Source organism: Apodemus sylvaticus, chromosome 10, assembly GCF_947179515.1.
Source record: "Apodemus sylvaticus chromosome 10, mApoSyl1.1, whole genome shotgun sequence".
NCBI classification, from domain to species: Eukaryota; Metazoa; Chordata; class Mammalia; order Rodentia; family Muridae; genus Apodemus; species Apodemus sylvaticus.
The window spans coordinates 66,583,946-66,608,748 of NC_067481.1; the positions used below are offsets into that span (position 1 = coordinate 66,583,946).

General features: G+C 47.8%; 1 protein-coding gene across 3 annotated transcripts; it reads right to left on the reverse strand.

The window, feature by feature from the left end:
• Window positions 1-8,209: 8,209 nt before the first annotated feature.
• Window positions 8,210-22,403, reverse strand: Sh3bp5l (SH3 binding domain protein 5 like). 3 transcript variants are annotated; one of them, XM_052195099.1, is made up of 7 exons: window positions 22,307-22,403; window positions 21,236-21,845; window positions 15,351-15,413; window positions 15,080-15,208; window positions 11,770-11,931; window positions 10,452-10,625; window positions 8,210-9,975 (listed from the first exon to the last, which is right to left on the reverse strand). In XM_052195099.1, exons 2-7 carry the CDS (start codon window positions 21,416-21,418, stop codon window positions 9,508-9,510), a joined length of 1,179 nt encoding a protein of 392 aa, XP_052051059.1. In that variant the 5' UTR covers window positions 21,419-21,845; window positions 22,307-22,403; the 3' UTR covers window positions 8,210-9,507. The 3 variants fall into 3 exon arrangements, with proteins under 3 accessions (XP_052051059.1, XP_052051060.1, XP_052051061.1); XM_052195100.1 differs by having other exon boundaries at window positions 22,297-22,388; XM_052195101.1 differs by lacking the exon at window positions 22,307-22,403 and adding an exon at window positions 21,983-22,058.
• Window positions 22,404-24,803: the final 2,400 nt, after the last annotated feature.

The following is a 24,803-nucleotide window of genomic DNA, read 5'->3' on the forward strand; positions in this document are numbered from 1 at the left end:
AGTGACTTGAATTAGTCCTATACAAGTGATGAGAAAAGTAAGTTTAACATGTCTAGACCATTACAGCTGTTAATTTCTTTATAATGCAACTCAACACAATAAGATGGAAGACATTTTTTAACCAAATTTGAGAAACTAAATTTCTGAAACTTCAAATTATGTACATGTGTACACATGCACATGTACACACACACACACACACATACCTACACACTGTGTATGTGTGTATGTTAAAATACCAAGAACATTATTAGCATGTTCTGCATCAATTACAGCAGCAGTTTCAGGCTCTGCAGTCACCTGAGTGTAATTGTGGAGATATCCAACACATTCCGTTAAAAACAAAAACAAAAAACAAACAAACAAACAAAAAAAAACAGTAAGGGGCTAGAGAAATGGTTCAGTTGTTAAGGGTGTTCCCTGCTCTTGCAGAGGACCCTGCTTAGGACCACAGAATCCACATCAGGCACATCACAAATGCCTCTAACTCCAGCATCTGGACATGCAATGCCTTCTTATGGCCTCCGAAAGCACACAGACTCATGTACCTATTACCCGACAGACAGACAGACAGACAGACAGACACACACACACACACACATACCTTTCTTAACTAATAATAAGTGAAGGGGCTGAGAAGGTAGTGCATCAGTTAAGAGCACTGGCTGCTTTTGCAGAGGACCTGGTTTCAGCTCCTATCACCTGCATAGAAACAACCATGTGTAACCCAGTACCAGGGGATCCAACGCCCTCTTCTGCCTCATGGGCACTACTCAAACATAGTACACAGATATACATGCAGACAAAATACCCATGTGCATCGAATAAAATAATAAAATAGCAAATAAAAATCTGACAAAACATGAAAGTTCCGAAGTAGGCAATTGCATTTTTAACTAGCAAACGGCTCTTTCTGAGCTGGCTGGGTTCCAGGCAGGTGGGAGTCACAGGTGAGTCTTCAGGCCTGTTCTCCTGGTCCTCTTCCTGCCGGGAGCCATCCTCAGAACTCAGTGCCAAGAACTCTCCATATCAGGAGCCATCCCCACCTGGCTCTCAATGCCAGGAGACCTTGATACCAGGAGTCATTCTCACTTAGATCTCCATGCCAGAAACTATTCCTATGTAAATCTCAAACCCCCTCCTTTTGAAGTTCATCTGTAGATAGGTTACTATAGCAACCCCTTTCCACTTCACCGCCTCATGACCCCCCTTTTATCATGCCAGAATTCCAGCAGCAATAACTAGATTTACCAGAAATTATGAGAAACTGTTTCCTAGAAATGATGCCAACCCCCTGAGATTGTTCCCCCCTTTACTCCTCCCAAACCTTGTATGCTTCCCTTTATATTGACTTGTCTGAAAATTAAAGTTTGACAGCTTGATCAGAACTAGACAGGCTGTCCGGCCTCTCTCTCTTGTGTCTTGCTGCCCCATCGCCTTTCCTCTAGGTGGCTTAAAGGAACCCTGTTGACTGTCCTACGGGTCGGGACATCTTCCTAAAGAGCATTCCTTCCAGAGAAGACTTTTAAAACATTCCAGGAATGTGAACATGCCTTCCATAGAGCTGCATGCTCTGTTGTCCTCATGGAGTCTGCCTTCCTGTTACAGCATTAGATATCAGAGGCCACTGGAGCCAAGAGAGGGTGGGGCCTGTCTAAAACTCCATTTATCAGTGATTTCCTTGACACCAGATCCATAAACTCCTGTCTGTCGACAGCTGAAGAATTCAGTGAGCCCCAGGAACAGCCCCACACCTAGAAATCTAAGGCAGGACAAGATAAGCGAGGGTAAGATAAGCGAGGACAATAAATAGCACAGCTGTGCATGGTGCCAGTACTTCTGGGCATCCTTTGTGCTACTAGTCACTAGGCGTCTACCTCTTCTTTCCCTACGGAACCCTCTCCCAGCAGATCACACATATCTTGGGGCTCACTTCCTCTAGGCTTTGCACTTCCTTCTGTTGTCCCCAGGGCTTTTTTATGTTTTTAAAGTTCAATAAAACCTGAGCCAGACAGCCTCAACCAGCCAGGCTCTACTACCCAAGCTTAATATTTCAATCAAAAAGACATATGCGGGGCTCAAGAGATGGCTCAGCAGTTAAGAATGTGTGCTGCTCTTCCAGAGGACCTGAGTTCAGTTCCTAGGGGAAGCTTACAAGTGCCTGTAACTCCAGACAATCTGGTGCCTCTTCTGCACTCCTCGGGCACACACAGAAACATGCACATACACATAAATGAAAGTAAAAGTTAGAAAAGCTACTTGTACTAGATAGTTTTATGACAATTTGGCACAAGCTAAAGTCATTTGAGAAGAGGGAGGGAATCTTAATTCAGAAAATGCCTCAGCCATAGAGAGATGGTTCAGCAGTTAAGAGCTCTGGCTGCTCTCCCAGAAGACTTGGGTTCAATTCCCAGCACCTACGTGGCATCTCAACTGTAACACCATCTCAGGGCATCTGGCACCCTCACACAGACATACAAGTAAGCAAAACACTAGTGTACATAAAAATAAATAAATCTCTCCCAGGCGATGGTGGCACATGCCTTTATTTCTAGCACCCTGGAGTTCAAGGCCAGTCCTGCCTCCAGGACAGCCAGGACTACACAGAAAAACCTGATCTCAAAACAAAACAACAAAAAGAAAAAGAAGAGAAAACGCCTCCCTAAGATGGGGCTGTAGGGCATTTTCTTAGTTAGTGATTGATGGGAGAGAGCCCAGTCCACTGTGAGGGGGGCCATCCTGGATGAGTGATCCTGGGTCCTATAAGAAAGCAGGCTGAGCGAGCCAGGAGGAGCAGCCATCAAGCAAACTTCTTGCACGGTTTCTGCATCAGCTCCTGCCTTTGGTCCTTCACCTGCTTGAATTCCTGACCTGACTTCCTTTGATGATGAACTGTGATATGGAAGCATAAGCCAAACAAGCCTTTTACTCCAACTTGCTTTGGCCACAGTGTTTCATCACAGCTATAGTAACCTTACCTAAGACACTAAGACAGGATAGAAAGATGGGGAAATTTATAGAGATCTAGGGGGGAAAGGGGAGCCCTTCACTCCAGAGTCTGGTTGAAGCCCTCCCAAGACTGCAGCGCAATTAACTTGCACTGTGAAGTGCACATAGTCAATAGCTTTTAATGTGGAAACATTTTCAGGGGTGAATGCTATAGTAGTAATAAACTAGGCTTCAGGCCAGAATATACACGACCTCAGGTCAGGCAGGTCTCACCACTCCCAGACATTTTCTAACAATCTCACAAAAATATTGTGTGTTGAGCTCAGGCAGTGTCCTGCTATAAGTCACTTCGTACAACGTAAAAACAGCGTAAAACTTTCTTCCGTCTGTGGCTTGCCCTGGGAGACTCCATTTGAATAAGTAGTTTTGGTTTCAAGTTAGGATGAACTGTGCACCTGGGAGGATAAGAAAAGACACCATCCACATGACACAGGCTGATAAATGACTTATTTCTGGGAACAAAACAGGTGCCACCCTATACATATATCAGTACGATCAAGACTGTAGATGCATATAGGTATATTAACTATCATTGCCAGGTGGTGGTGACATATGCCTTTAATCCCAGCACTCAAGGAGGCAGAGGCAGGTGGATCTCTAAATTCAAGGTCAGTCTGGTCTACATAGTGAGTACCAGGACAGCCAGGGCCCTATAGAGAAACCCTTTCTCAAAAACACCCAAATAAATAAATAAACATCCTATCAGAAGGGCCAGTAAGTTGGCTCAGCAGTTAGAGACTTGCCATCAAGTCTGAAGACCTGTCTTCAATCAATATACTAGATCCTCGGGAAGACAGAGTGGCTCACTCCCACAGGTTGCCCTCTGATACCCCTGCCCCAAAGGCTGTAGTATGTATGCTGCCTCTGCCTCCCCACCCCACCCCACCCATCCACTCCCCGCGTCTCTCTCTCTCTCTCTCTCTCTCTCTCTCTCTCTCTCTCTCTCTCTCTCACACACACACACACACACACACACACACACACAGTGCTCTTCACTGCTGAGTACCAGCAGTTTCTCTCCAACCCCTGGTTTGGCTTTAAAAAAAAAAAAATTGGTATGTGAGTACACTGTTGCTTTCTTCAGACACACCAGAAGAGGGCATCAGACCCCATCACAGATGGTTGTGAGCCACCATGTGATTGCTGGGAATTGAACTCAGGACCTCTGGAAGAATAGTCAGTTCTCTTAATCGCTGAGCCATCTCTCCAGCCCCTGGCTTTAAGATAAGTTCCGCTGTAGCTCAGACAGACAACTCACCGTGTAACCCAGGCTGACCCTGAACTCCTGACCTTCTGCTTCAGCCTCAGGGCTGAGACCCCCACACTCGGCCTGAAAGGGATGTGGAAGGATCGACTACTGCCCAGCGAATGTAAAGATGACAAAGACACACGAAGTGTAAGTGTAGATTATAAAACACTGTGATATGAGACGATCAAGGTGACTTTGAATCTGTATAGATGATTTGGAAAGACAGGACCCAAACAAATCAGAGGAAGATGTGCCTTTCTGTGAGGAGTAAGGGATGGATGCAGAGGAGACTCACACTCATGGCTCTGAAACTCTTCCTTTCATTTTGCCCTGTTTAAAGTCTTTTATAAGCAGTTGTTACTTTTGTAATCTCAATTCTAAGCATTTTACTAAGTAAGGCTTAGGTAGAGTGAGGGTGTGGCTCAAAGATGGGGTGTGGGGTGTAGGACATTGGTGGGGAGTAGGGTATAGTTCAGTTGCCAATCATGAGTTCAATAGGTTTGGTCCCCTGTACTGTAAAAAAATAAAAAAGAGAACAAAGTTCAAACGCCTGCAAAACTATGCTTCCTTCAGCTATACTTTTAATCTAAGGTGGCCAGGAAGTTAGCCTTTTAGTAGAAATATGCAATTTGAATGATTTTTATGTTTTTCATGCTTTATGGATAAAAAATATTTATATGATTTTTCCCAATATGTAGACAATGCTTTCCTGTTTCAAAATAAATGTATTTATTTTATTTTTTTTAAAGATTTATTTATTTATTTATATATATATAAGTACACTTTTTTATATATATATATATAAGTACACTTTATTTATATATATATAAGTACATTATATATATATATATTTATATATATATAAGTACACTGTAGCTGTCTTCAGACACTCCAGAAGAGGGCGTCAGATCTTGTTACAGATGGTTGTGAGCCACCATGTGGGTGCTGGGATTTGAACTCAGGACCTTCAGAAGAGCAGTCAGTGCTCTCAACCACTGAGCCATCTCTCCAAGCACCTGTCTATTTTCAAAAGACTAAAAAGGCTAGACCAGTGGCCTAGACAGAGCATTCACAATGAGGTAGCAGGTGAGCCTGTCTTCTCTCAGCTCCAGGGTCTGCTCCTTCAATGCATTCCAAATCTAGAATGTTCTTTCCTATTCAGGAAAGAAACTCATCTTGAAAACCCATTCCTCCAAGGCTCACTTGAATATATCAGCTGTAGTGTTTGAGGGTTTTGTTGTTGTTGTTGTTGTTGTTGTTGTTTTTCATACTATACAGTGAACACCAGCTGCCTTCCCCAGGGAAGAAATTCAACACCAACAGGCATCCCCTCATGCAGAAATCTGTATCTTCAGCTGCCTCAACTACCCCAAGCTGGACTTGCTCTGTCTTCCCAGTTTGCTATCACCACCCCATCTTCTGTGTAAACACATCCACCACCTTACCTCACTCACCAAACAGTTCACAAGGCTTAAGGGTCACTGCCACTTAGGTGCCTTAGACTACCTGGGACTATCTGCCTAGTCCAGCCCTCTCCCTGCACACACAGGGATGGGGAGCCGGGGGACTCCTCCATGTGCACACAGACCATGGAGTATCACACTATGGCCCAAGGGAATCCCTGCTTTCATGTAGCTTCTGCTTGCTGCACACAGAGCATGGTTGACAGCTGGAGAAGTCCCCTCCCTGTCCCAACACGACGGAGCTGTCAAATACACACCAAGGAAAAAAATGCAGCCTCTGTTTTACATTTTCTTGTCTTGCACAAGGACCAGAGCCTTGGATTTAAACATCTGAAGCTGCAGAATCAACGAGAATCACTATAAGTAGTAGTTACTGTAACATCACACTATACACAGTCATACTGTGATAAAATTCTGAGATTTCCCCCAAGAGACTGAAGACTTGACTCTGGGGCTCTGTGCCACTCAATACTGACCTCCTAACCACTGTGATGATCAAGTCGACTGATGTAGGTTTGGGGAGCAAGAGAGGCAAAACAGGAAACCACCATTAAAGATTTCCAGGTATAAGATGTGTGCTGAGCGTAAAGGAGGCTGAAGCCCCAGCCCCAGCCCCATGCAGAACTCATCGAAGGTGGCATGCAGTAGGACCGTGTGGGAATGGGGAAGAGGCCTCACAAACGGGAACATGTGTCTGGCCAGAGATACACTGGTTAAGTAAAAACCATTGTTGTTAGCAGAGTGGGGCAGAACCTTTCTGGGGGGTTGCTGCAGGGGATCACCTCGGAGGAGGCTGATCTTTTCACTTGTAGGAAACACCATTTTCTGACCCTCCTAGTCTCTGCTCTCTTAGCTAGCAGGTGACAGAGCCAAGGACAAACTGCATGGAAACAGCCCAGGCATTCTCCTCTGATGTTTCACTGAACTAGAAGCCTTAAGGACTCTGCCTGCCAGGGGTTGGCTAGGGCCATCTCTAATGCTCAGTCTTGAGAACTATGACTATGTTCTAGGTCATTAAGACTGATTTTAGGTGGGTTTTCTTTGTTTACATAAAAGAGAAACTAATCACAAACACACACACACACAAAAACCCGCACTAGGTTTAACTATAGTAACTGTCTCATTACATGTACAACACTCCAATCTGAACCTTTAATGAAGACAATTTTTAAGTCTATTCACGGTACTTATGGTACATCCTGATAGATCAGGAAGATGGCCTCAAAGATCTTTGCAGTGCCTGTCAAAAGGTACAGTGAGCCGGGTAGTGGTGGCACACGTCTTTAATCCCAGCACTTGAAAGGCAGAGGCAGGCGGATTTCTGAGTTCGAGGCCAGCCTGGTCTACAGAGTGAGTTCCAGGACAGCCAGTGAATGTTCAATTGTCTTGGCTCCTGGTGGTCTTAGCATCTAGTCAGTGTCCCCAGGACCAGAGCTCTGCTTGTATGTACCTCTCCATCTTTGACCTCCACCCAGCCCTTCCGTGCCACCTAAAGTCCTACCATACTGGTAATTCTCTCTCTCCTGGGCTGACCCACTGTGTCAGTGGGCCTCACTGGCCAGCCCTAGCATGCCTTTTGATCATGGTCTCAGGCAGCCCAGACCGGCCTCAAATTCACTATGTAGCTGAAGGTGATTGAACATACAACCCTGTCCTTCACTTCCTGGATGCTGGGATTACAGATGTGGACCACATCTGATCACACTGCTCTAGGGAGTGGCCTCTGCTCCAGCCCAATCTTCACCTCTAGGGCTCCCAAGGACCTGATTTACTGGATGTTCACAGGTGTCTCCCATCTGTGTCTAAATATACTCAGGCCTCTCCTACCTAGAACCAGATGTGCTCCAACTCAGGACTCACTCTCTGTGAATATCTCCTGACACTGCAATGGACAGAAACCACCATCTACTGGAAATTCAAGATTCAGCATCACACCAATTTTAATAACCAAGTGTCCCTAACTTGATCCCTCCCTCCCTCCCTCCGTCCCTCCTTCCCTCCCTCCCTCCCTCTCTCTCTCTCTCTCTCTCTCTCTCTCTCTCTCTCTTTGATTTTTCGAGACAGGATTTCTCTGTGTAGCCCTGGCTGTCCTGAAACTCACTCTGTAGACCAGGCTGGCCTCGAACTCAGAGATCTGCCTGCTTCTGCCTCCCAAGTGCTGGGATCAAAGGCGTGTGCCACCACGCCCGGCTCCTCTCCTTTCTTAGTGTTTATGTGCAGACACAGCAGGACTATGTGCCTAACAGTGGCCACTCCACCCTGCAGGCTCTCTGCAGCAGGGCCACCCCAGCACTCGTTACTGTTTAGCACAGCCTCCTGGGCTCTGGCTCCCCAGCCTTGTCCACTTAGCTTGTGTGTGACCACCCCAAAGCTGACACCTCTCTCCCCTCTTCTCAGTTGGTGTGTACCATCTTAATTCCTTGACTGCATCGTCTAAAGAGCCCCTTGCCTCACCCCCACGTCTCTTTTAACAGACAATAAACATCACTGTTACATAAACTATTTTATTTAAATAAAATCAGGACTGACCCTTTCCCACACGCACCAGCACATGCACTCGCACAATCATGTCCTCATTTCTGTTCTTCCTGAACAGCCACCTCAAACCCCACAGGTTCTCATTGTGACCATCCTGAAACCTGAAAATTGGGATCCCATGCGAGACACTCTTCTCCCAGCCCTGGGCAAGCACTCTCCTCATCCTCCTGGTGGGACAGGAGGTTGGCTCTTCCAAGGCACCCAGATCTGGTGTGGTTTCCCTTCACACAGCCCAGGAGCACCAGCACCCAGAGCTGTTCTTGTGAGGCTGGAACTCCTCTCACATAAGAAAGGAGGCTTTGCAGCCATGCTTAAGTGCTCTCCAAAGGTTCCCGGCGTGGGTGCCACCTGGCGTGAGGAAGAGGGACGGAGAGCAGCTGAGCACCAACTTCTCTAACGCCACTCTGGAGGAGGGTGCCAGGCTCCAGTCCAACCTCTACCAAGAAAAAGCGAGCCCAGCGCCACACACAGGAAGGCAGGGATGGCAAGGTCTCAGCCTTGAGAAGCTCACATCTCTACCCTCCAGCACAGAGCCCATCAGGGACCCACTAGCACCTTGGCAATTGTAAGGGCTCAGCCCAACTGGAGACACACCATACAGACTGGGGCCATTTGGAGTTGGCCAAATGCCTGTGCTGATAACAGGGTTTGACTCCCCCACCTGACACTGAATGAAGGGCACACAGCACAGCGGCTAAGGTCACAAGAGGTGCACTGACAGGAGGCGGTGTCTTCCCGATGCACATGGACACTTTACACATTGCTCACAGGCAAGCTGGGACAGGACAAGAGCACAGGCTGCCGGGGACTCAGCAGCATATCTAGGGCACGCCTTCTGGGAAGACAGGGCCAGGAATCAAAGGGTGAGGGCCTGTCCAAACTCGTGGGCTAGGACGCTCATGTTCTCACATGACCTCCTCTGTCTTCTAGACCAAGTTCCCTGAGGGGAAAAGCCAGACAGACAGAAGTCAGGTCAGAATAGGAAATCAAGAGAGCATCAGAGAGACTTGAGTGCCAGCAGGGGAAGAGGAGACAGGGCCAGAGAGCAAGCCTTCTAGGTGGGTAAGGCAAAGAGAGAGCTGCCTCCTGAGAGAAGAAACGCTGAGGAAGCCAGGGACACAGCACTGAGACGGCTGATCCTGCCCAAGGAAGGCTGCAGACCAGGATCTGGGGCAGACAGGACTTGAGGAGGGAAGGCCTGTGGGCCCTGATTGCCCATGGTAGAAATCAAGCTAGCTCTGGCCAGAGCTACAGGCTAACACTGCGCTGGTGCCGGCCCCCTCGGACTCCGACGTCACTTCCCCTGCGTCCTCGACTCTGGGCTCCCAGCTCTTGGCCATCTAGACTGGCATGGTCCGAGAGGCCACGCAGGTGCTCCACTGAGTCACACTTCTGCAGGTCAGAGGCCACAGTGCGCAGACTCAATAAGCTCAGCGTGTCCGTATCTGGGCCTGGGCCGGGCCCAAGGCTGCCGCCCTCCTCCAGGCCCCCGCCCTCTGCCCCTTCAATCCCACTGTCCCCATCCTCAATGCCCTCAGGTCCAGCTTCAGCCCCAACAGGGGAGGATCGCCGTGGGCCCAGGGGATGAGGGGGCAAGCCCCGGCGCCTGGCGTGAATCTGCTCACTGATCTGCTCTAGATTACGCAGGGCCACCGAGTAGCGGGTCTTGGCCTGTGCCACCTGCTGCTCCAGTTCTGTCACCTTGGCCTTGTGCTCCTACAGAAAAAAAAAAATAGGTAAGCCATGAGATGTCTCCTGACCCCACTTGTCCGAGGTTAGACCTCCTACCCCAGAGCCCCTGGACACCTTCAGCACCTCTGAACTGCAATAGTCTCCAGCCCCACTGTCCTCTGAATGTCCGTCCTGACTTGAGGCCCAACTAGCCCTCCTCCTGTGTCTTCACCCCACTGGCGGCTCCTCCCTTTCTCTCCATTCTTCCTCCCCACCTGGCAGGTCTTCCCCCATTCCCACCTCCCACCACTTCTCACTTTCCTCATTTACCTTTGCTTCTGGATCAGTGTTCTCCCCCAGCACAAGCCGCTCCCCCCTGCCTGCCACTCCTGCAGGGTCATTCTGAGCACAGACCAGAGGACTGGCTGGTCTAGCAAGGTTTTATCTTTGTCAGTTGCCGGCACTAACCAAAGAAGCACACCAGCACTCGATCTACCTGCCCATCCTCCCCCATTAGCTACCTCCAGGATTTGGCTGAATTGGGCCTTGAGCTCAAAGTAGGGGCGGCTCTTGCCAATGGCCCGCCGGAGGGTCTTCTGCAGGGCCTGGACCCTAGCTTCAGCCTGCTGGCACAGCCTCGTCACACGCTGATGCTCCCGTTCACCTCGAAGACGCTCTTCCTCTGCCTCATTCACCTGGACCACATTGGGAGGGGACACACATCAGTAAGTAGACATTCAAATGACCAGCTAGGCTGCCAATAGGCACGCTGCCCTGAGGGAACCGGAAGGAACAGGAGGAATATCTGCAAAGCCCTTCCCACTCCTGCTGTCTACACAGCAAGACAGATAAGGATTCAGGGGCAACAAGGGCCCCTTACCATCTCTTTCGGATACAGATCTCAAGCACGTGCCTCTGAAAGCACCTCTTCCCCACCGGCTTACACATCATCGCCTGCATGGCCTGCCCCTCAGCTCTGCTGATAACATGGAAAGCTGCCACAGCCAGTTCAGTCCCTCTCAACCTGGATCAACACCCTCGAGCACAGTGCAGTTGTGCAGACACCACAGTCCTGAGGCACCCCTCAGTGACAGCGGCTTCATGTCAGGACAGGAGGCACAGAGGATGTAGGGTTCTCATAGCTTCCACAGTCTCCCTATCTGTGTAGCCCAGAGCATTATGTGACCAGGAGACAGGTGCAGGCTCCAGGCACCTTGTCTCCCAGAGTCAGACAAGTTCATGGGTGCTCCCATCCCCATGGCTACACCACAGCCTCAGTGACCCTTCCCTCTCTCACTACACTCACCTCATAAGGCCCACAATAGGACGGTGTCTTCTCTGTGCATTCAAAGAATTGAAAGACACAGTCACTATCCAGGAGTTGATACAGCCCTGTACATGCTGAAAGGGGCAGAATGAGACCATGCCAGGGTGCCCTATGCCCAGTCTAGTTTTAGAAGCTTGGAATGGTACACAAATTATACCTCCAACACATGCTGGCAGAGTGCAGGACCTGTGAAGGGGAAAACTTTCTGCAAACAGGACCAGGGAATCCCAAAGCTGAACCTAAATGAGTACTGAATCCAGAGCCACTGCCTGGGAGGAGCTCAGGGCCGGCCCCACCCAGAGGAAACAGGAGCAGAGAGGAGGCTTTCTAAAGAGAGAGCTGGAATAACGGACGCACTGGAGGCGAGGCTGGGCAGCCATAGGACAGGTTCCACCTTAAAGGAAACCAAAGCTGAGGGGAGGCTGGAGTGGGCGGGGAACAGGGAGGAACATGAAGCTGTGGTAAAGGAGTAGCTAAGGGGGCAGTGCCGGGCCCTGCTGCAGCACCCTCACCTTACAGGTAGCATGGTTGAGCATCTCCTGCCAGGTAGGGTCCAGTCGATTTTTGTCAGCCATGACCCCCTGCTCAGCCACAAAGACCATCTCCCGGGCGGCATTGTGCATGCTCACAGCCCGCTCATACCGCAATGCTGCCTTCTGTGTCTCCTGCTGGGCCTGTGGGGAGAGGGCCGTCAGGGTGGGAAGCCCAGAAGGATCCCAGTCACCCATTCAATCCGTCGAGGAGGTAAGGACAAGAAAAAGAGGAAGGCCCACGTAGAAGTTCAGCTTCATTTCCCAAACCATACTAAGGATAGGTGCCGTCAAAGCAATGTCCTGCAGATTAGAAACACTGAAATAAATGTTAAGAAAGATATTGCCAGTGCATGGTGGCCACATGAAATCTAGCAGACTCACATATACACATACACATAAAAACGAGTATTTTTAAATAAAAACAATATTTGCAAGTATAAGGCTACATATAAGATGCTTATCAAATACATGAATTTCTTCTTTGACTGTTGTCTCCAAGGTATGCCATTATGTGTAGGCACATATTCCAACATCTGAAAAAAACATCTAAAATATTTCTTAGCCCAAAATTACAATAAGGAACGCTTCTCAGCTCACAGGCTAAGATCAAGTATAATACCTGTTATCAGTTAAACATGTGATACATGCTATGCTCTCCCCAAAATTAAGATGAGGGAGATTCAACCAGTGTTAGCCGAGCAAAAACCTGGGGTAATCCCCAGCTTCCGGTTATAGGAAACTGAATAGAAATAGCTTAGCTGGGCTGGTGTCGAGTAAGTCTTTATTCCCACCATTTGGGAGGCAGAGGCAGGTGGATCTCTGTGAGTTCAAGGTGGAAACCAGCCTGGTCTACCCAAGACACAGGACAGCCCAGGGGAAAAGAAAGGAGGGAAAAAAGAAGAGAAAAAAGAAAATAGTCCTTGGGCTTTTAAAGTATGACACAAGGGGAGGGAGAACCAGGAAAGGGGACAACATTTGAAGTGTAAATAAAGAATATACCTAATTTTAAAAAAAATATGACAAGGGCTAGGGTGTGGCTCAGTAGCAAAGCACTTGATGGCAGAGCCACTCTCCAGCCCCACAAAGCATTCCATCACCAGAAGGTGGCTGTCTCGAGCTTTGGTGTTATGTCATAACACAGTTAGTTACACAGATAAGATGAAGGAACAAAGACAGCACATATTACATGACCCCATTTTTATACAACTGTTAACAAAGTGGTTTTAAAACAAAAAAGCAAAATATAGAGATAGTAGAAAGGGAAAGAGCGCAGGTTTAGCTGCTAATAGCACCCAAAGAAACAGGTTCATGGCAGCGACACACAGACTTCCAGAGCCGGGGTGAGCATACCCTGTGCTCGCACAGCATTAAACAGCCACAGGGATCAAAAATCAGTTCGAGGACTCTCAGATCTTCAAGATCTGCATGTGTGTATGTTTTTTAAGAAGTCATATTTCTCATACAATCTCATCAATCTTCTGCACTTCTCTAAAAACAGAAATCGTTTGCACATTTGACAAAGTGACACATAAATGACCAAGTCAAAGTTTTTGTTATAGGCTGATGGATAAGAGATTTATAAACGCTATTATTGAAAACAAACAAACAAAAAACCCTACCAAATTTGGCAGTATTAATAAAATATATAAATTCAACAAGAATTTTTAAATTCCTGAGTAAAGAGTGTTCATGTGTTTGCTTTCAAATGGATACTACTTATCAACTTATATTACTTAGCTAAATCTCTCATATATACAAAATCAAGAACTATCTGGGAGCTAAGGGCTGGGCTGCTGAGGGGTGGGAGGAGAGTATCTGCTCGCCCCTCATTACAACGTCTATATATTGTTCAATTTATATATAACTACGAGCTTGTCATCAAATTTAATTGGTTTAAAATGTAAATTCTTAAAAAAAATGCACATATTAAGAAGCATCTCTCATATGCAAAACATGAGTGTAAAATGGCTAGGCTGAATGAAATTTGCATTGTAAGTAATAATATGGTGATAATATATACCTACGTTGATAATATAGTGTAGAAACCATATGGGTCACATATTTTGTGATAAACAAAGACCTATTCCCAATAATAATAGTAAATATTAATGCAATTAAATGACAAAAGAATTACCAAAACAGAGGACTATTGAGTCAGTGCATGGTGGCACACACCTTTAATGCCAACACACAGGAGACAGAGGCAGTCAGATCTCTCTGAGTTTGAGGCTAGCCTGGTCTACATAGCAAGCTCTACTACAGCTAGAGCAACAAAGAAAGGGAGGGAGGGAACACTAGATGCAGCCTGAATCGTAACTACTTAAACACATCAGCAGGTGAGGCCTGTGGGTGGTACTCAGCATCACAGCTCTTGTCTCCTGTTCCCAAGACCCTGGGATTGATTCCAGCCCAAAGAAAGACAGGAGAGAGGAAGAAGAGAAGGAAGGATAGAAAGAACAAAGCTATCAGTGGAACTGAACAAAATTTCTGAACAGGACCCAATGCCTCCACCCAGTCATTTCTTGACCATGAGACCATTTTCTTACATTTATGTATTTACTGTGTGCATGTGTATGTATGTGTGTGCCTCAGCACAAATGCCACACCAAGCATGTAGGGGTCAGAGGACAATACCCAGGGCTCAGTTCTCTCCCTTAACCATGTGGATCCCAGGGGATGAGCTGGGGTCATCAGGCAGGAGGTGCCTTTATCCACTGACTCATCTCAATGGCCCAGTGAACACATTCCCTACAACTTTAAGAATCTCCTCAATTCACAGGCTGTTCAGAGCATGGCCATGCCCTTAAGTATGATGTTTTATTCCCCATTCCATACAGAGACTGAAGACAGACAGACCCTGCATCCCTTCCTAATTATAGGTCAAACTGCCCTACTTAGTTCTGTCAACTCGACGCAGCCTAGAGTCACCTGAAAAGGGAGCCTCAGCTGAGGACTGTCCAATCTGACTGGCCTGTGGGGATGTTTCCGGGGGACTGTCTTGATTGTTTAACTGATGTAAAAGGTCCCAGCCCACTCTGGGCGGCGCTATTCCCTGGGCAGGTGGTTCGGGTCTGTCCAGGAAGCCTAGCTGAGTATATGCCTTCAAGTGAGCAGTCAGGCAGGGTTCTCGTGCTTCTTCCCCAAGTTCTTGCTTGAGTTCCTGCAGTGATTTCTATCGATGAGGGACTGACCTGGAAGTGTAAGTCACATAAACCTTTTCCTCCCCTAAGGTACTTTTGGGCTTGGTATTTGTCACAGCAACAGAAATAAAACTAGAACACAGGCATACCTCCTTAGCCAGCCGTCGAGCCTCATAGTAGGGCCGGGCCTTCTCGATACAGCTCCCCAAGTGAGAGCCCTGTGTGTTAAGCTTCCTGGCTGACTCCTGCAGGATCCTCCGATAGGTGGTCCTGGCCTCCTGGCAGGAATGTGGGAAGCAAGCATACAGGTCACAGAACCTCATTTCTTCCGCATGCCCCTCCCTCTACCACTGTCTCAATATAGGAAAACACAGAGAAACCTCCAGAGACCAAGCCAAGGCTGAGGAAAGAGACACTCACATCTAGCTGTAGCTCCACCTGGTTGATTTCCTCACTAGCCTGGTTCAGATGCTCCAGCTCCTCCTGCCAAAGAAAAGTGTGAGTTAGAACAGAAGGAAACAATCTCAAGTCAACTACATTGGGCAGGGAAGAAAACCATATGTCCCAGCAAACTGGGGAATAAGTGAGTCACTTGGAAAAGGCCAGGAGGGGCTGTTCCAGTGGCACTCTGCCTAGACCCCAGGACAGTCTCATATAATCTTCATGGTTCCACTTAACTGAGTACTCAAACCCCCACTGCAGGGATAGGGAAACCCCAGCTCCAGGAAGACAGTAGTACAAAGGGTGGTCAGTGGTGAGCCTTACTCTACCAGAACACATCACTTCCTCTCAATGAGGGAAGAGTCCTAGGAGATGAAAGACTCTCCTCTCTAGGCCAGGAGGGCCACTCACTCGCCCATGCCTACTACACACTTCCTGGTCAGTACTTTGAGAACAATGTGGAACACAGGGGCTAGAGAGATGGCTCAAAGGTTAAGACTACATGTTGCTCTTGCAAGGACCCAGGTTTAGTTCCCTGTACCCACATGGTAGTTCACAGCCATCTGTAATTCCATTTCCAGGGGATCCAACGTCCTCTTCCAGCCTCCAAGGGCATGCACACACACAGTCTACATACATATATACAGGTGAAACACTTATTCAATTTTTCAAACAAATCTGAAAAGGGAATTCAGAACACAGCACACTTAGGTGGTGGCTCACAGACATCTGTGAGCCACAGGCTTTCAGCAGCAGTAACTCTGTGTGAAGATGGACACGGGTGACCCGCAGGTAGCAGGGCCACCCACCTGGGCAGAAGGCCAGAGCAGGATGCCTGGAGCGTATCTTCCTAGCAAAAAGGCAGATAGGGGCAAGTATTGCAGCAGAGACAAGTAAGACGAAGGAAAAGCTATTTATTGTGTTCCAGGTAAGAGAAGAAAGGAAACACTTCAAGGAAATGCAGGACACATACATATCAGGGCTTGGCGGATGATCAAGATAAGGACCAAGCAAAGGTGCAGGAGGGGTTCTGACCTCTTGGACAACAACAGAAGCCCAGATCCCATTCAATACAGTACAATTTTTCTTATCTATTCATTTTTTAAACTATGAGTATGTGAGAGGGAGTATGCATGTGAGTGCAGGTGCTTGCACAGGTCAGACACATCAAATCCCCTGGGCCTGGAGCTACCCGTGATTATGGGCTGCCAACATGGGTGCTGGGAACTTAACTCAGGTCCCTGCAAGAGCAGTATAACCACCAAGCCATCTCGAAGCCCCCAGTGCACTGCTGTCCTGGCAAGGAGGAATCTCAGGGGAAATCCCTGGACATGCTATTTTAATGACTCACTGATGTCTGGTCCTGAGAGAAAAGCACGGAATCACACTACATCTTTCAGTGACGTGGCATGGAGCTGGAAAGGGGGCTGGCCACAAATCATTCTCACTTGCCTAAGAAAACATATCCAATCCCAGATTCTGATGATCTGAGTATACTCCTTAAGAGTCTAGGTTGTGCCAAGGGCTCTATATCTGGAGATTCTGGGTACTTACAGGTTCCACAACCAGGCTCTGCTTCACCAGCCCAATCTGCCTGCTACTCATCCATGACAGACATTATTAGATAGCAACACCGCGGATCTTATCCCATCTGCATAGATTTGATGTTGACTCCCAGTCACCTTACTTGGCCCTCCCGGTGGAACTGGGAACAAGGACATGAACCCAGGCACAGCCTATCTCAGAAGAGCCATGAACCTGGTTGATTCTCTTTGATAGAGCCATTCATAGAACAATGTTGTAAACTCACATAAAATGGTCCATTTTCCAAAGGCCATTTTTTTTTTTTTGTAAAACACTTTAAGCCTCCTAGCTTAGTGTCCTGAGTGCACCGGTATTGCCTGGTGCATGCACACCTTTAATCCCAGCACTTGAGAGGAAAGGTAGGCAAATCTCTAAGTTTGAAGCTAGCCTGGTCTTCAGAGTGAATCCAGGACAGCCAGGGCTACACAGAAAAATCCTGTCTCAAAACAAACAAACAAAAAAACAAACAACAAGTCAAAACTGTGCACCACCACATTCAGCTATCAACCTAACGTTTAAAAAGTAAAAACAGGACTATGTATGGTGGTTCACACTTTTAATCCCAACTCTTAGAAGGCAGAGGCAGACAGGTCTCTATGAGCTCAAGACCATCCTGATCTCTATAGCAAGTTCCAAGCCAGTCAGGCTACAGGGTTAGCCCCTGTGTTGGTTGGTTTGGGTTTTTTTTTTTTTTTTTTTTTTTTTTTTTTTTTTTTTTTTGGTTTGGTTTTGGCTTTTTGTTTGTTTGTTTGGTTTGGTTTTGATTTTGGTTTTGGTTTAAGTTAAATACAGGAACTAGCACCCCTGACAATAAAAAAGAAACAAAACCCCTACTGTCAATTACAGTGGCTCCCACCTATAGCACCACCATTTGGAAAGCTGAGACAGAGAAAAGTTAAATTCAAGGTCAGCCTGAATGACAACAAACTAAAAGCCTGAGGACAGATCAGCCTTGTGCTCCCTAGCTCTAACCGGACAAAGAGCAGCCCCGCCCCCAGGACTGATGAACCTGGTGAGCAGGAGGAAGCTCATGGGCAGGGCACAGTGGGAAGCCACTGAGCAGCTAAAGTGCGCTTGGGGACAGTCAGCAACACATTCCACTTGGCCTGTTCCACTAGGAACTCCTGGCACTCAGCAAAAATGGAACTCAGGGAGGACAGAGTCTGAGTCAGCACGCATCATCTGTTAGAAAGCCAGCAGCCAGCAGCAGGATGACCTTCTTGGGGCACTCTGGATACAGTCCCAGAATGCCAGGCCACTGAGTCAAAGCATGGGTGCTTGACTAAAAATGCTCCTGTCCTCTTCAACAAAGCATCGAAAGGCCCAAGCAGGTGAGGAGCCAGTAGGGCCAGGGTGATGACTGATGTCTTAGTTATGCCAACACTAGAAGATGAGAACTCTTGAGGTTGCAACGTCACCCTGAAGAATTGGGAGTTAAGCGAGTGTGTCCAGGTATCATGGTGTCGCAGACCTATAATTTCAGACTCGGGATGCAGAGACAAAAGGATCAGGAGTTCAAAGCCAGCATGAGATATACAGTGAGTTTAAAGCCAGCATGAGCTACACAGTGAGTTCCAGACCACCCTAGACCACATGAAACACTGTCCCACCAAAAGGGGGGAGAGTGTCAGAGAAAACCAGAGAGGCCAGGCCCATCCTGGCACCACAAACCCTTTGACCAACACCTCCCACTTCTGTCCACTAAGACCCTCCTTCCAAAAGCCAGAGGACATGATCCAATGAGACCCTGATGGAGACACAACCTTTTCTGAAGGGGTAAACAAAACATACTGCAGGCAGGTATGGCCTAGTCTCCCTTCTACTTCCAGAGATCTCTCACCAGATGACAACATGAGCTACCTGCCTGTCAGCCATGGAAACTCAGCCCCACATCAGAGAGCCTCACCCTGAGGATAATCATTTCTGAGACATTCAAAAAACTCTAAAATAGGTCGGTGCCCAACTTCTAGGCTACCCCTTGCCTAGTGGACCCAGCCCTGCTGTGCTTTCATTTCAATCTTATCCTATTCATTGAAGTAAGTGAAAATGTGTTTTAAAAGTCTTTTAGTGGATATTGATGGGTCTGCTAATGGAGACACATTAAATATGTTGATCTAGAAAACAGACACTCCCTGAAGGAGCTGAAGCACATTTGCAAGGGATGTGAAGTGGATCACAATCAACACTAAAATGAAATTCAAATGCACACTAACTCACCTCCTCAGCACCCAAAAGAATACTAATACAGAAGGGTGAATGATGTGATCGCCACCTGAAAATGGTGGCATTCCTCCTATCAGGCTGCTTTTTCCAGATGGCAAAGTCTAAATTCCTGGTGAGGCTGGAGAACTGACCGACTCAGGCCTGTGTCACCAAATGAGGAGAATGTAAGACCTTCCCTCCCCGTACCACCTACAGCACTACACTAAATGCTAAACAACTTGGCAAGAGAAACGAGGTCTCACTGCTCCCCCCAGTTCCCACCACACTGCAAGCTCACTGGAGGCAAAGTAGACTTTATGCCTTCCTGAGACATTCCAGCACTCCCAGAGCTCACTGACAGAACTATGATGGCAGAAATGTGCCATCTGGATCATCGCTACAGTACACAACTGCAGTTTTCATTTCCAATGGCTGTATTTACATAGCCACACGTGTGCCTCTTCAGTCTATTGCCTTTGCCTACACGATTATTGGAAAATTACACAGGCCAAGAAGTTGATGAAAGATAGCAGGAGAGAAGGTATTTCCAGCGCAGGACGAGGGATGTTTGAGGGACGTGTAAGAAGTGCATTACATGCCCTTCCCCTCCTTAACTCACTATCCATAAACATCTAGGTCCGCGTGTGCAGTGAATGGGAGCTGTGCACATCAGACAAACCAAGTCCCTCACTTTACTGACACACGGAAGCTCAAAGAAGTTAACTTTTTCAAAAATCACAAATCATGGAAAACTTAAGTCTATCCCAAGATTTCTTTTTTCCGAAGCATTCTCTCGGTGGAGGGCAAATCCTCAGAATGAATGAGAGAAGCTGAGTTGTTTTCAATGCAGCATCTTGAAACACAGCAAAAATAAACTACTGACTCATGCCAGAAAGGAACAGCTCACCAATGCTCCATTATATGCTCACATACAACCCAAGGAGCCTCACTCAATACATACACGCACACGCAAGCACACGCGCGCATGCATACATACATACATACATACATACATACATACACACACATACACACACACACACACACACCAGGTCCAGATTTACTTTCTTTGCAATTCAATGGCATTATCCAGTAAGGTTCATTGAAAGTGAAGCCCAAGAATTCAAGCTCTAGGATGGTCTAGCTACCTAGAAGGAGCTAAACCACTTTCCCAATAACAGAATCTCGGAGATGCGACCAACCTAAATAGCAGCCCTGGGCCCTAAACATACAGCACATATTAGCCATTATCACCCCAAGAAACTTTCCCATACAGTCCATTTAGACAGTACCCTGAAACACTACAGATAACTAAGCTTGTCCTAGCCAGCCATCTCCTCCACAATGACCAGTCTTCCTCATACCTACTTCCCTGCTGTCCCTTACACAACCAACTCTTTGGTTTACCAACTAGACTGTGCACATTCCAGGACAGTAAACTGTGCTGACATTCTTTTGGTAAACCCACAATTCCAAGAACCAGGAATATATATTAAGGAGCCAATCACAACTGATATAAATCCTTGCAATATAAGAGATTTCCTGCTGGGCATGGTGGAACACACCTTTAATCCCAGAAGCAGGGAGGCAGAAACAGGCAGATGTCTGAGTTCTAGGCCACCCTAGTCTACAAATCAAGTTCCAGGACAACCAGGACTACACAGAGAATCCTGTCTCAAAGAGGGAGAGGAGAGGGTGGCTTCCTTACAGACCCTTACTCAAATGATTCTGAGAGACATCCCTGAGAAGGCAAAAGGGGGAGAAGATTTCCTCAGCCTCAAAACTGCCTCCCAGTGTCAGTCGCCTCTTCTTGCCTCCAGTATATGTAAGATATATGAGCTAGTAATCCTTTTGCTTGTTCAGAAAGAAGAACGATGGATGGTTCTATGCCCCAAGCACTCGGGCAGGATCCCTGCTCTCCATCAGCCTTGTCACACTGCGCCGCCATGTTTGGTGTACCTGCTTCCTTTGCTTCTCCACCCCAGCCCATGGTGAGAGGTAAGCCCAAGGCCTCAGCGGTCCCACAGCTCTTCAGCCAGTCTGGCATCTGGCCTTCCAACCTCCATCAACCTTCTCACCTGTATCCTAGGATCCAGTTCTTCCTCCTCTCTAGGGGACAATTTGGTCTCACTGCTGTTGCTTCCACCTCCTCCTGGCTCCTCCGCGACAGGGCTCCTAGGGACTTCATCTTCTACCACCTCTGACCGAAGTTCGCCCTGTGGAGTCTCCCGGCCCCCTGGAGCCTTTTTGAGATCAGCCATGCTGGCTGGAAGAGGGCAGAGCCCTATGCACAAGAGAGGGCTGACATGCTGGGACCAGGGCCCCAGTTTGAGGCTTCCTGGGCTTTGGGTGTAATAGAGAAGGGTTTTCTCTTCTCAAAGGCCGAAAAGAAGAAGCACAGAAGAGCCTCGCATTCAGTTAGAGGCTGAGAGGCAAACTGCTGATGAGGTCCCTAGAACTAAAGCCTCGTCTGTGCAAAAGTTCTTCACGCCCCACCACAGGGAGTCCACCAAGAGACCCCAGCAGCAACAGCTCCAAATCAGGGAGCAAAGGGGGCCTGGATCCTGGACCGACGCCTGTGAAGAGGAGCACCATTCGGGAGGGTGGAGGCAAGCGCCTCCAGGCTGTGGTGGCAGACGGAGAGAAGGCTAAGTCCAAGCAGAGGATAGGAGATGCGCCTCTGGGGAGCTGCAGGAGAAACAAAGGCCAAGTTACATATGATGTCAGCATCAGAACCTTGGCCAGCAGCCTACTCCAAGTCCTGGGTCTCCCAGAGACACCACTGTATTCCCAACACACACTCCCGAGATCCGACCAGTCCCCACCTCAACTTCTTTCCTCGGGCCTCAAGGACTTTTTAGGTCCGACTCGGCTCCCGTGCGGGTTCCATCCACCGTCCCTCCCTTCCAAACTTCCCTCTGAGCCCCACCCTCTCCTCCACACCCTTTTTCTATCAGGCCCGTCCCCCTCTACCCGGTCCGGCTTTGCAATTCACCTTCTATCCCCCAACCTTGCCTCTCCAGCCCTGTGGGCCATCTGAGCCTCCAGGCTCCAACCGCGTACGCTTCCGCGGACCCAACGTCTGAGTCCCAGCCATCCCATATAACCAGGAAAAAGAAATTCCCCTTCCCGGCTTTACCTCAGTTTACCTTGCTCTACGGGGAGCGTCTACGGAGCAAACAATCTTCCCCCTCCCTCCGCAACGAGACGGTCCAACCAAAAACGCCCTGGCGGAGAGGAAACGGAAATACGCCATGACGTATCAACGCTATTTTCCTCTCGGACAAGTAGTGCCCGATGTAAGCTCCACGCTCGGCGCGCTAGCGTTCAGGGTCCGTACAAGATGGCACCACTCTAAATCCAACGTCGCCATTCCTAGCTTCCAGTTCGCCCGCCAACCAAGCCTAAGTGAAATGAATGCATGAGTAAGAGTTTCTGAGGAAAACTACAGCAGGTGATGGAGATCGATAGTCCCTCCCAATTCGAGAAGTGCTAGCAATAGTGTCGAATGAGAGCGCGGCCATCATTGCTTAAGGAACAGGGGCGGGACTATGGACAGTCGCTGCCTGGCGCGACCGGAAGTGACGCGACTTCCGGTTTCGGCCGTCTCATTTGTGGGTATTGCTAACAGAAACGAGAGTGGTTTTTCAAAAGCGATTGTTTTGTTCTTTTTTTCGGTTCAATGAAGCCGGCGGACTCTAGGTTAAGTCAGGTGGGTGAACCTTTCCCGAGATCTGCAGCGGACGCCGTCTCTCCCGCTAAGAAGCAGGCCTCACGAGCGCCCATGCTGAGGATCCCAATATTAGCTCACTTTCCTAGAGGAGGAGGCTCGAACTTGGCCCAGTGTGTCACTCCCCACTCCATTAACGGGTGGTCTGGATATCAGTGCTATGTATAGCTATGCAAGACGGACCGAAGCCCTGGGAAGAGCTGCAGGGTGGGATGCTCGTGTGGTACAAATGTCTGACGGCCTCGGGGCCTCAGGCTTTTTTGTGGAGACGAAGCATGTATCTGAGCCAAATTCTCTTCCCATTGGGTTCTGTTGAACATAACCCGGGTTTGGTAAAGCGGTGAAGAAAAGATTCTGTTTAGTCAGGAGCTGCCTTCCTATTTGTGAAGGAGTCTTTAGGTGTTTGGCGGGGAATGAGAATGGAGGAGGGGGAGGACGGGGTTTCATAATCTAAATGGAAGGAATTACAGACCTGGTCACTGTTAGGGTCCAGGGTTCGCCCCACGGACCACAGGAACATCAGTCTCAGTCAGACGGGGATAGTTTATTGAATGCATACCCCAGGGCCGATAGACGTAGCTCAAGCTCCGGAACTGAACACTACGATCGTGAACGTTGTTCAGGGTCAGTTTATATGGGCAGAAAACCGTAATGAACACACAGCATGTGCGGAGAGGGCTATAGGCTATAGGCCTTTTCCCAAGTTGTTTTTTTTTTTAAGTAGTTTAGACAAAACAGTTCAAATTGACCTCTATCTTGCTTGGCTCCGAGTGAAGTCTACGATTGGGGAATTTGCAAAAACAGTCCCCAAAACATGGTAACATAACAGGATATATGGTCAGCTTGACCTCGGTCTGAGCCAACTATTCTCTGTGTCAGCAGTCAAGGTAATTTCAGTGGCAGCAATATGAGATGGCACTCATACTGGCAGGTGTGAAGCAAAATGGCTACAGTTATGCCAGGGAGGCAGTGCCAGGGAAACAGGCTTTAATTGTCTATGCTGTAAGGCCAGCATGTTTCTAGTTAGCAGTTAAATTAAAAAGTATTCTGTGGGCTGTCAAAGAACAATAAGGAAGACTATAAACAGTGGTTCTCAACCTTCCTAGTTCTGTGACCCTTTAAAATACAGTTCCTTGTGTCGTGCTGTCCCCTAACTGTAAAATTATTTTGTTGCTACTTTGTAACTAATTTTTTTTATTTGTTTTTTTTTTTTTTTCTCGAGACAGGGTTTCTCTGTATAGCCCTGGCTGTCCTGGAACTAACTCTGTAGACCAGGCTGGCCTCGAACTCAGAAATCTGCCTGCCTCTGCCTCCCAGAGCGCTGGGATTACAGGCATGCGCCACCACTGCTCAGCTTCATAACTAACTTTTATGAACTATAATGTAAATATCTGATATTCAAATATAGTATTAGGTATGATATGTGACCCCTCCCCTAAGAAGTCACAACCTACACAACCTATTGTACAGCTAGATATAGGAGCCAGTACAGTGGGGGAGAAATTGGACTGCAACTAGAGATGAACAAGGGAAAACATTTATCACCAAAGATCATTGTTGGGGGTTAGTGGATGAGGATTTGATATGAGGGATAAGTAAGGCACAGGGGTCTGGCTAAGACAACCTGACTGGATTCTTGCTGAAGATGATCCGGGAAGGCTTGTGTCTAGAATTGGGAGCCTGACATACAGGATTGGTAGAGGAGCGGTCTTGGTAAACTCATTTCATAAAGTTCTTCATTAAAACTAGTTTTTACAAGATAGTGTGTTCTGATAGGCCTGGAAAGAGTTTCAGAAGCCTGACTAAAGTTAGACCAAAGGATCTCTTTTTATGTTTCTCAAAGACTAGGGCATGAAGGCCCTGTCTTTCCTAATGACTGCATTGCAAAGAAGGGCTCTCCTAAAGAGTAAGAAAGG

Bases quoted from the DNA above. Each gene is read 5' to 3' on its own strand.
- Sh3bp5l (XM_052195099.1), bottom strand. From the start codon at position 21,418: ATGGCTGATCTCAAAAAGGCTCCAGGGGGCCGGGAGACTCCACAGGGC. The intron at 11,932-15,079 runs GTATGCCTGTGT...CTCTCCCCACAG, and splicing joins CTCGACGGCTGGCTAAGGAG to GCCCAGCAGGAGACACAGAA. The intron at 9,976-10,451 runs GTAGCTAATGGG...TTTTTTCTGTAG, and splicing joins AATTCAGCCAAATCCTGGAG to GAGCACAAGGCCAAGGTGAC.